This window comes from Hippichthys cyanospilos, chromosome 7 (assembly GCF_059441005.1).
Source record: "Hippichthys cyanospilos isolate Australia breed blue-spotted pipefish chromosome 7, RoL_Hcya_1.0, whole genome shotgun sequence".
NCBI lineage: Eukaryota > Metazoa > Chordata > Actinopteri > Syngnathiformes > Syngnathidae > Hippichthys > Hippichthys cyanospilos.
In genome coordinates this window covers 1,497,380-1,509,668 of record NC_142375.1, presented here as the reverse complement: position 1 = coordinate 1,509,668, position 12,289 = coordinate 1,497,380, and the positions used below count along the sequence as shown (strand labels likewise).

General features: G+C 38.8%; 2 protein-coding genes across 3 annotated transcripts in view; one reads left to right on the top strand and one right to left on the bottom strand.

The window, feature by feature from the left end:
• Window positions 1-6,285: 6,285 nt before the first annotated feature.
• Window positions 6,286-7,427, top strand: LOC148420600 (uncharacterized). The gene is made up of 2 exons (XM_088418599.1): window positions 6,286-6,648; window positions 6,732-7,427. The coding sequence occupies exons 1-2, from the start codon at window positions 6,557-6,559 to the stop codon at window positions 7,012-7,014; spliced, it is 375 nt and encodes a 124-aa protein (XP_088274725.1). The 5' UTR covers window positions 6,286-6,556; the 3' UTR covers window positions 7,015-7,427.
• Window positions 7,428-8,011: 584 nt separating this feature from the next.
• pin1 (peptidylprolyl cis/trans isomerase, NIMA-interacting 1) overlaps window positions 8,012-12,289 on the bottom strand; it is a 50,441-nt gene continuing 46,163 nt past the window's right edge. Inside the window, exon 5 of one of the 2 annotated variants that reach the window (XM_088418597.1) lies at window positions 8,012-8,440. In XM_088418597.1, the coding sequence (XP_088274723.1) occupies window positions 8,331-8,440 (110 nt within the window). In that variant the 3' untranslated portion in view covers window positions 8,012-8,330. Of the gene's footprint in view, window positions 8,441-8,766; window positions 9,773-12,289 lie in introns of those variants that run through there. The other variant, XM_088418598.1, reaches the window with a different exon arrangement.

The window sequence follows — 12,289 nt, the reverse complement described above, 5'->3', positions numbered from 1 at the left end:
CATGAAGAATTATGTCATTATGTCATGGGAGCTTTGACAGGGGATACTGTGGTGTACCTTACACTGAAAAGATGTCTCTGTGCGACTTCTTTTTTCAAAAGAGGTCTCCACGTGACCTCTTTTCATCTGTGAAGCCCTTTGAGACTTCGGTGATTTAGGGCTATACAAATACATTTTGATTGATTGATTGAATAAGATCAGTTAGACATTGTTGTCTGGTCACCCCCCCAGGGGGCCCTCCTGCTGTTACAGACGCCATAACACCTAGACGTGAAGGAAAGGGTCTTCCATCATTGTTCCATTCTCAACCTCGAATACACATATCAGTCAACTGACGCCCACAGGTCTCGGGACTGTGGGGGACTCCAATGTATCTCCAAGAGTATTCATTCGCCGAAGTGCTGAGGCGGCTAGATTCGAACCCACCACCTGAAAGGGGGCAGCAGCGGACCGGAAACCACATGCTGACCTAAACATGGGACCACCCCTTTTGGTGGACCGGAGAATACAAAGATGGGACTGGGAGACAACCGGCATCATTCTCACCGTGACACGGGAATGAGCCAGAGATTTCTGTTTTGGACAATTGGCTTGTAAACTGCGTTAGACAATTTGGTAATAATACATATTCGAGTGTTGTTGACGCGATGAACGTGTGCATGTGTGTTTATCCCGGCTCATACCCGAACGCGCAAGAATCTTTCACAAAGGTATGTAAACAATACAGCATTATTCAACTGGGTCCACAATCAAAACTAAGATTAAATGTGAAAGATCCAACACTGTCAAAATGGTACTTTTGGCACAGTCTTTGCCACATCAAACAATAACCATAATGTTGGCCTTGTACAGTGTTTCTGAACTATATTTTCAGGCCCCCCCTAGAAAAGAGAAAACTTTTTGCCCCCCACCCCCCCAGTCGATGCACTGACTATAAATAAGATTATTATTGATGAAAATGGTTTAAGTATATCTACACATGTATCCTTTTTAACATTAACAACAGAAAAACGCAATATAAATCACCTTTCAACGACTGTTGATTATTTTTATCGCGTTTATACGGGTTACAGCTTAGTCTAAAATGGAAAGAAAGAAGCAAGTGCACCAAAGTGCCTGAAACTAAAAGAAAATTATGAAAATTATTACTTTATTACATTCCACATGACAAAAACAAAGCCTTTTTTCTGGGATCATCCGCGCGCCCCCCCTGGCATCACCTCACGCCGCTATTTGAGAAGCACTGGCCTAGTCTAAATAAACACAAACGCTTCATGAATTCAGCATTTTTACAGCATTTTTTTTTTTATATTTGAGCATTATCAACAGAATAGACAAAAATACAACACAAACACACAGTTGATACTCAAAAGGAGTAGTTTTAAGTTCAAAGAACTTATAAATATCCTACCCCTAATTCTCCAAATACTGTATATGCAAAAGAAAAGATTCTTACATTAGTGTGAAATTGGAACTAAAAAGTTGAGAACAATCATCAAATGTAAACTTTTTTTCCTTTTTCTGCATATATACGCAGGAAGTGATTTTTAAAAAGCTTTTTAAAGCATGCCAAATTTTTAGCACCTTTGATTTCTTCATCAAGGCAGTTCCAAAGATTTACACCTCATCTTGTCACACACAACCTCTTTAATGTGGTTCGGGAGTAGGTTTTTAAATTCATTTTTCTCCTCAAATGATACATCCCTTCTCTTGTGCAATTTTTTTTTTCCGCATGTTTGCAGGAAGTAAATTGTTGTGTATCTTGAACATAAACTGATTTGATTTAAATGTTATGAGATCCTTGAACTTTGTTTCAAGTGAAGAAAGAGGGCATTTGTATGGTCTTAATATCCTACAGAATAATTCGTGTTGCTTTCTTTTGTATAATACTGTATAATAGTTCAATATTACTCTATGTATTTCCTCACACCTCTACTCAGTAGGTTAAATGTGGTGACATCAGTGAGCAATAGATTATAAGTAATGCCTTCTTATCAAGATAATACAGTAGTTGGATATATATATCAAAGCCACAATCTTAGCTATTTTGGATTTAACTTGAGTGATGTGTAGTCCCCAAGAAATGTTATCAATAGAAATGTGTGTACATGGATTCTTTCAATTTAAACGTCCTCAAACTTAATATCTGATTGTATATTCATATTTTCCTTACGTTGCCAAAGAACATAACCTCAGTTTTTAATATATTTAGTGACAATGTATTTCCTGCAAACCAATTTTGTAGCTTGCATAATTCATTTGTGGTTTCATGTCATAAGTTTTTCAAGATTTTCACCCGAGTGCCTGAGTGTATGTAGTATTGTCTGCAAACAGGATAAATGAGTTTGTCAGATGTAAAACATATATCATTAATAAATAAGTTAATTGCTGTTAGCTGTTATTATGTAATACTGTGAACGATGGAACCGAAGTGTGATAACGGATTCAAAGCGTACCTTTCCTTTCTCCAAGAGCTGGTCAATGAAAACACTTGCACCGAGGATCTGGTCTCGCGACGGCTGTCCTAAGTGGCCTGGGCGCATTTCCGTTTTAAGCATCAGAACCTGCAGTTTTTTTTTTTTCACCCGGGATATGTTTCCGTTTTGGGAAATGTGTTGTGGCATTTCCAGCGCGGATTTTTTTTTCTTCCTTTTTTTAAACACGAACAACTAGAATGACGACATACTCATATCAAAAGACTACATACTGTAAAGATAACAGCCTACGATGCTGGTGTATGTCACCAGATATAACATGTTTCAAGAACAAACAAAAAATGAAACAATACTATTTAAGAATAATAGATCACAAAGTGAATAATGACCCAGTTAAAAGAGAAAAAAACACAAATAAGAGCAACAAAAACAAGGGGTTTGGAAAAGGTTAAGTTCCTCTAAATATTTACAGAATTTATTTGCATGGGGAATATTTCTTTGTTTTGAATATCTCAATAACAAGGAAAATTCCTTCTTAAGATTAGGCCATGAAGGGGGAGATTTGTCATACGGACACTTGTGTATGAAACATTTTGTAATAATAATATTATTAACAAAAAACTCTGTTTCCTTATTTTTTAGGCTCATTCCAATTTGAATATTTCCGAAAGACCAAAAGCCTATGTTACTATAACTGGACGATACGAAGTCGTGAAGCGATATCCATATATTTTTAACACTCTCACATTCATAAAACAGGTGCTCTGTCATTTCCAAATTCGTTTTACAAATATGTTATCTAACTCTGATTTAAATCTACTTTTCATAAAATTTGTTTGAAGGATAAATATTATTTATAGTTTTAAAATGAATTTATTTGCACTTGGGGGGAATTGGAAATTTGATTTATTTTGTTTGAATATTTGAAATTTCACATTTTTTAGAATTTTTTTTTGTAATAGAGAATGAGCTTCCTGTTATCCCTGGATATAAAGTGGATACCAAATACTTCCTTAAAAACTTTTTGTTGCATGTGACGCTCACAAGATCCATCCCATCTATTCTCACTTTATGCAAATTTGGAGTTGGAATGTTCAAGATATTGCTTTTTATGGATTGCATAAAGACTGCTCTTTGAATAGACTCTTTGAAATTTTGCTGTTGAACTCAGTGGAGCAATTCATGCTGTATTTGGCATTCAAATCATTCAATTCAAATATGTTCCCATTCCCATCAATTATATTATGCACCACAGACCAAATTTGTTTTGACATCCCGTCTTCCATAAATATAGATTTTTCTTGGCTCAGTATCACTCTATTGTTCCACAGTGGCACATTATGGGGGCTAAAATTATGCTTGAATATCATTTTCCAATTTAACAGGAACTGCTGATGAAATTTAGAGAGTTTATGGGAAGTTTGGATAAGTCGCATACTAAGAGGAATTCAATACCTCCAACTTTGTTAAAAGCAAGAGAAGGTTGCGGAAACCGTACATCATCATTACTGCTTAAAAAGGATTGAAGCCATTTGATCTTTATTAATCCATTCATAAATTCAAAATAAATTGCTTTTATCCCACCATCCTCATAGTCCTTTGTCAAATCTCTGCTTCTGAAATAGTGGTGTTTATTTTTCCATATAAAATTGAAATTAGTTTTATTTATTTCTTTAACGCTTCTTGACGGGATAGCTAGTGAGTATGCCGGATAGATGAATCTTGATAAAGACTCAGCGTTCGTCAGCATTGTTCTTCCAAACAACGTCAGATCCCTTTGCAGCCAACTATTTAAAGTTTTTTTTTTTTACCTTTGTCAATAGTATCTTGAATATTCTTTTTCTCCCTATCTTCTGCATCTTTAGTAATCCAAATTCCTAAATATTTGACCTTATTTTTGACAGGTATGCCATACAAAAAAACAATCGGAACAACTATGAATAGTCATAAGTTCACATTTGTCCAGGTTCAGGTGCAGACTTGGGAGAAAGATTTGATTATATCAAGGACCATCGGATTTTGTGATTTATTTTTAAGAAAGATTGTTGTATTGTCAGCGAGCTGACTTAATCTATGATTGTTTATATCTAGTCCTTTAATGTTTGAATTTATAATAATTAGAGCAAGCAATTACATAAGTGGCTACAATGGAACAGATGTGAAATTCTTCTTTTAGAAGCCATGTCTAAAAGATAAAGTTTGCAAAGTCTTCAAAACATTCCTTCCTTCCGTTTTTCACTCCTTTTTTCTCCTTCCTTCCATCCCGACCAGCTGTGCCATCAAGCTAGATGAAGTCGTTCGGCCAATAGCATATCGGCATTTCTGTGATTGACGTGACGCCGGCCAATAGCATATCCGCATCTCTGTGACCTTAATCGACCAATAGCATATCGGCATCTCCGTGACTGACACCGTGACTGAGACAGTGACTGTGACATTGTAAGAGCAATAGCGTTCGGCGTTACCGTGATAAGCGTGAACAGTTGATTTTGTTGATGCATCAAAGCGAAAAAAATTGTACGAACATATTGACCGGCATGTTTGATTGTTCATAAGACGAAAGGGTTGTGCGTAAGAGGGGGACAAAAAAACGCCGCGGTCCACGTTCGTAAGACGAAAAGTTAGTAAAAGAGGGAGTTCGTAAACCGGGGTCCCACTATATTTGGCTCCATCCATCTTCCCTGTCCCTGCTGAAGAAAAGCAGGCCCAAACCATGATGCTGCCACCACCATGTTTGACAGTGGGGATGGTGTGTTGAGGGTGATGAGCTGTGCTGCTTTTACGCCAAACATAACGTCTTGCATTGTTGCCAAAAAGTTCGATTTTGGTCTCATCTGACCAGAGCACCTTCTTCCACATGTTGGTGTGTCTCCCAGGTGGCTTGTGGCAAACTTTAAACAACACTTTTTATGGATTGTCCAGTTTAGTTAGATCAATTGGTAGTTATCAATATTATATTTTAAGGTAAATTCCAGATAGGTTATTAATGAGCCATCTGGGTTAAATTGCCAAATCAACAGTATGTTTTGACTAAACCAAACGGGGTAAAAAAAAGACTTGTTTCTGTATGTGATAGCATCTGTTTATGGAAGTAGGATAGCTTTGAGGGTATTTTTTTCAACATTGTAATTGCAAAGTAAAACAAATTTTAGACCTCCCAATTTAGAGAAAATAAAATTGGGTGTAAAATTCCAGTGAGGTTGGGTTTTAAAAAAAACGTTTAAGTCAATTTATTTTGAAAGTGCTGTTCAAAGTGGAAAAGTCTAAAAAGTTAAGGCTACCTTTATTATAAGGTACGGAGGAAAATCTATTCCCAAGTGGCAGGACCAACAAAACCAGGGTATACATTTATATATTTTTGAAAAAAAAAATCATTTTTTAATACTATCCAAAATAAAACAAGTACGGTGTGACGGACACTAGGACCAGGTCTCTCACCCAGTAGGCATGTTGCTATGATCCTTTGATGCTTTGAACCTGTTGGCTTTGTCTTTGCTGTTTTGGACTTTGTTGTATCAGTTTTTTGATGGCATGCGAAGAGTAAAGATCTCCACTAACACAGCAACGTGTGGTTTCTTCGCCCCGCCACAACAGTATCATTAACAATAAACATTTATTACTATTAATCATAAAATTTCAAAATTTTGTCATTTATTACATAAATTTAGTTCATTTTTGTACTTAACAAAATTATTTTGTGGGCCGGATTACAGCCGCAGGCCAGAACTGGCACCCTGGTTTAGATTCACATTATTATATGATATTAGATTATACGATAGACTTTTAGATGAATCATGAGTTTAAAATAAAATTATATTAAATATTAAACTTGTGGCGGACACTAGGACCATGTCTCTCACCCAGTAGGCATGTCTCTATGATCCTTTGATGCTTTGAACCTGTTGGCTTTGTCTTTGCTGTTTTGGACTTTGTTGATCAGTTTTGTGATGGCATGCGAAGAGTAAAGATCTCCACTAGCACAGCAACGTGTGGTTTCTTCGCCTCGCCACATTGGTGACCCCGGACGTTAGAATGGGTGACCCCGGATGGGTCATCTTGCCATATTATTATCCCAGACGTTAGAAAGTTTCGTCAGGCTGTTGGAGCTGTAGTTTCGCCACATGGGTGACCCCGGACGTCAGAATGTTTCAGCGAGGAATCGCCGTAGACGTCCCACTTCGTGGCATCCCTCCACCAGCCTACTATACGTCAGGTAATGCAGCAAGCTGGTACCACGTCAGCCAGCCAGCACCCCAAGGGTCCTCTCACCCGTCGCCCAGTCCCTTGGCGCACCAGGGATCGAGCCAGCCAGCAACAGGCTGGTACGGGCGCTGGTGAGAACGGCTGTGCAGTCCAACTTCGGAGTCCCTGGTCGTTGACCGGGATCTTCCAGCCGGGCGGCCTCATCTACTACCGATGTCCGTCCGGCCTCAGCAGTAGACCTCCAGCCATCATCATTCAGCCGCCCCTCCGATTCACCATGCCCGCAGGTATGGTCCGAGTATACATCGGAGCGGGTCAGTTGGTGTTGGTGCCGCAGCAGGTTCATGCCCAGGCACAGTCTGGGACGCAGCCGTGACCGGCCGTCCCTCGGAGGCCACTGTGCCTGCCAGCATGCGGGTCAGCACTGCCACTCCGGCTCCTGCGGAACTTCAGAACATCCCTTTGCCAACGCTACCTCATGGTTTTCACGCTGAGCGTCTCACCCTTACTCCCGTCGCACCTGGGGCCCTGGTGTCACATACACCGCCCAGGACCGGACTGAGTCTCAGGGTGCCAGACTGGTGAATACCCTGTGGGGTTTTCCGTTATGCCTTTCTGGGTGTTCGGGGGGGAGCTGTGTGGCGGACACTAGGACCATGTCTCTCACCCAGTAGGCATGTCTCTATGATCCTTTGATGCTTTGAACCTGTTGGCTTTGTCTTTGCTGTTTTGGACTTTGTTGATCAGTTTTGTGATGGCATGCGAAGAGTAAAGATCTCCACTAGCACAGCAACGTGTGGTTTCTTCGCCTCGCCACATACTAAATTTTTAAAATAAAATTGCAACCAAAAACCTTAAAATATATTAATTTGTTGATTTAAACACAGTTTCTGGGTTCATGTTTAAAATCTTGCGCTTTTTTTTTTTTTTTAGCCTTGTCCTCATATAAATTGCTTCAAATTTGGAGCATATATAGCGTATCAAAATTTCACAAGTGTTATCAAAATTTTCATTGTAAAAAAATGCATTTGAAACTTTTTTCAGCTCCCAAAAATGAAAACTGGTGGTTTATACGTTGTATAGGGCACACCCAGATAAGGCGCACTGTCAGCTTCTTAAAAAGTTCAATGCTTTCAATGCCTTATAGTGCGAAACATTTTGCAGCCAAATAAAAGGCATTGTCGACAAATAATGCAACACAGTAACACACCGTAACTCACAGGTCCAAGTGCAACAGGAAGTCAGGTGCCAATTTCCCCAATTCGTTCTGATGTGCTGACACAACTTTCCTCCACTAAAGTCAGGCAAGGGTGTGTGTTGCCAAGGCAACACCACTTAAGGATCTGCGCTAGCCAAGAAAGAGACACTCACAATTTAAAAAACAAACAAACAAAAAAATGACTTTTATTTTGACTGATCAGCAGTTCACATTGAAGGCCAAGCTATTATTAGCAGATGCTTCGTTAACCAGTTGTGTCACGTGGGCGGGATTTCATGACACAAAGGGATGTGGAGGGCGCTCCCAGGAGGAAATGAAAGAAGACAGCGTTTTGATGAAATTGACATTTCTGCGCTCTAAAGATGTTGAATTGCCTGTTGTTTTTTTTTTTTTAATATCAGGACTGACTTTTTGCCTTAGAACCCTTGTGATAAAGCTTGGTGGGCATGGGATATGTGTGTGTGTACTTGCGGTCAGCCTGTGCGCAGGATGATGTGTACTCCGGAGTCAGTGAAAACAGGGCCGCTCATCTCTCCTATCTTCAACGCAAACGAGGCGTCTTCAAACGGCTTCTGCATTTGACCTGAGGCGTACAAAGCACATGCACGCATATGCGTTATGTCAAAAGCTTGCACCACTCCCCTTCTGGTGACAATATACACACACACACGCACACACATACATTATACTGAACATATTAAGTGCTGGGTGTTGGGTCACAAAAGTGTATTGCGGAATTCTGCGATACAGCAAAGGTGTATTGCGATACGTATTGCGATATATTGGGCAATGTTTGTCTGAAAAAAAAACAAAAAAAACAAGGAATATAAATGAACAATGACTGAAAAAAATAGAAGGGAATTATTAAAATAGACAAATTGTATTTATTCTTTTTCAGACGCCACAGATCATTGACAGGCAAGGACGGCAAGTACAGTATCACATTATAGCACATTGTGGCTACACGGTCTGTCCAAAATAATACGTTTATCACGATTAATTTGGTCAATATCAAAATCACAATTATTCATCATATGAGGTCAAACATGTCTATTTACCCCCCCTTTATTTTTAATAAACAAGCAGTATACAAACAAGGCTTCAAGGCTTGATACTTACAAATAATAAATAGATAAATTAAATAAGACATATTCACTCAAGACATGGCAAAAACTTGGCACACAGGGCAACACAGCTAACTTATTGAGTGCAAACCAATGAAATAAAATGAAGCCTACTTACAACCAAGCACATTATTTACTTTTAAGCAAATTTTAATCAATTAGCTGTTTGTCATTTCAAACTAAATTTAAACTAATTTTATTCCAATTTTTTGCCGTTCGGATTCGTCAATATGGGTCTCAATTGACAGCTAGCACAGTAAATATTGAGAATCAGGTGAGAAACAATACCATTTCACACTGGTAAATAATATACAGTACAAGTTTGATTAAAAAGCAGGGGCTTTGGTTGTGCAAATATTTGGAAAACATTGTCATTTAAAGGCTGAAGCTCTAAAGCTCATGGGAGGGTGCAGAGGAGAGCCAACTTCAGCCTCTTTGAAACTTTTTAACAGATTCTGATCTCTGCCAAGTGTGTGCGTTCGAGTTGTTTACGGTATTTAGGTCCCGGTAGTCTTTTTCAGCCAAATCAGGTGTTTGTAGTCGCGAACTTCCAGAAGCAATAGTTCATCCGCCATGTTTTTCACGCGGTACAGAAATTCTGGAAAGTACGCATTGCGGAGGATCTGGTCGCGCAGACGCCGCGTGGTTGCCAAAATGACGTCATTTGAGGCGGGGAGCTATGTGGATCTTGCAGGTGCGTCAAACATAACCCAAGCCTTGCTGCTGCCCTTCTTGCCGCTGCTGTTGGATTTGCTTCTTAAGCAAATGAAGTTTAACCTTGTGTTTGCCCCCTGGTGATAGGATGACAAAGCACTTGATTAGACATGTATAGAAAGCCGGCTTTTCAATTGATTAGACGTGTATAGAAAGCCGGCTTTTCAAATGTTAAAATCGCCAAGGATCATCTCAATTAACTGTAGTAGCCTATATTGTGATCACGATTAAAATTCCATTCCACTCATGACTGTACAGCCCTAGCACACATTTAACATTCTTTAAAAATAAAACAAAAAAAGCATGTCTACATTTTATTTACTGAAGGGCAAGGCGTTTAAATGGGGGAATGATGTTGAAATGTTTGAATGGGTTGAATCTGTGAAGAAATGTGAGTATTACAAAGTTGGAACCATTTGAATAGGCCAAATAATGTACAAACTTAGCTTGAAGTTGGGAAATTGTGTAAAATGTAAATACAGACAAAATACGATTTGAAAATCCTTCTCAACCCATATTCAATTGAGTACACTACAAAGACAACATATTTAATATTAAAACTGATATATTTGTTTTTTGCCAAATAATAATTAACTTAGATTTATGGCTGCAACATGTCCAGTAGAATTTGGGAAAGGGCTTGGAATTCTTTCCCATTATTGCTTGATAAACCGCTTCAATTGTTCAACTGTCCGGCGTTTTCTCGTATTTTACACTTCATAATGCGCCACACTTTTTCCATGGAAGACATGTCTGGACTGCAAGCAGGTCAGGGGAGAACCTGGACTCTTTTACTTCAAAGCCACACTGTTGTACCACGTGCAGAATGTGGCTTGGCATTATCTTACTGAAATAAGCAGCGGTGTCCAAAAATCTGTATTTACTTTTCAGCATTTATGTTGCCTTCACAGAAATGTAGGTCACCCATGCAATAGGAATTAACTCACCCCCATAACATCACATAAGCTGGCTTTTGAACTTTGCATTGATAACAGTCCGGATCCTCCGCTTCCTCTTTGGTGCGGATGCCACGGCATCCAGTGTTTCCAAAAACAATTTTAAAAGTGGACTTAGACAACAGAACACTTTTCCATTGTGCATTATTACATTTTACATGAGCTTGGGCCCAGGGACCCCGGTGGCGTTTCTGGATGTTGTTCATGAACGGCTTTTGCTTTGCATGGTAGAGTTTTAACCTGCATTTACTGATGTATTGACAAACTATATTTACAGACAGTGGTTTTCTGAAGTTTTCCTGAGCCCATTTGGTGATATCCTTTACACACTCATGACAGTTTTTAAGGTGGTGCCGTCTGAGGGATCGTGGGTCACGCGGTCATTCAGTCTTGGTTTCCGGCTGTGGCGCTTATGTGCAGTGATTTCACCAGATTCTCTGAACCTTTTGATGATATTATGGACCGGAGATGTTGAAATCCATAAATTCCTTGCAATTTTGCTTTGAGAAATTGTGTTCTTAAACTGTTCAACTATTTTCTGATGCAGTTGTAGACAAAGTGGTGAACCTTGCCCCATCTTTGCTAGTGAATGACTGAGCATGTTTGGGGTGGCTCCTTTTATACCCAATCATGGTACTCATCTGTTCCCAATTAGTCTCATCACATGAGGAATGTTCCAAATAGGTGTTTGATGAGCTTTTCTCAACTTTCTCAGTATTTTTTGCCACCTTTCCCAACTTTTGCCGGACGTGTTGCAGCCATGACATTTTAAGTTAGTTATTATTTGGCAAAAAAACAATTAAGTTTATCAGTTTGAATGGAATGGATTGATGGGAAAATATGGGAAAAGATGAGTTACCGAAATGATGGGAATGATCCCTCAGGTGAGATGAATGAGCTAAATATTGAAAATATGTAATGTGAAAGCTCTAAATATGAAATGTAAAACCACCCAATGTTAAGTCAATGGAATTTTGGGGGTGGAAAACAGGGAATTGTGGGAAAATTATCAATAATTGGAATGAGAAAAATGGAAGCACACTTCACAAATAAGTGGAATAATATGAAATTGGAACGGTCTCAATTGGATGAACTGGGAATGGAGTTGAAACGCATGAAAAAATGGGCGGAATAAAAAAGGAACAACGTGTGGAGGCTTACGCCTTCACACAATTATTTATTACCTATAACTGAATTTCAAAAAATGGGCCCCCGTGATAAAAGATTAATTCGTTCCGCGTTTGGGCTCATAAGGCGAATTCACTGTATGGCGGGCAATCCAAACCTATGTTAAATTGCTAATGCGTTTAGAACCCCAAGTAAAAACAACATTGTGCATATTAAAAATTGGTACCAAAATAGGATATTAAGTACTACGTATGAATAATTTACATACATGTATACATTTAGAAAACATAAATAAAAATTTATAGAAAGGATTTTTTTACCTTTGTGGTGCTTGATATGCCCATATTCCTAGGGTAGCCTAGGCTAGGCTAGCTTCGTATTTCTTGATTATAACCAGCATCGTTTCCATATAAATCATCTTCTCTTTTAAACATCACTAGCAATTTTGGGACCCATAGCTAACCCATTCAAGTTTGAATTAAGCAGTAAAATGCATAATAAATACGGTTT

Coding starts and splice junctions, on each gene's coding strand:
- LOC148420600 (XM_088418599.1), top strand. CDS start 6,557: ATGGGTGACCCCGGACGTCAGAATGTTTCAGCGAGGAATCGCCGTAGA. Junction 6,649..6,731: donor ACCAGCCTACTATACGTCAG/GTAATGCAGCAA, acceptor TTGGCGCACCAG/GGATCGAGCCAGCCAGCAAC.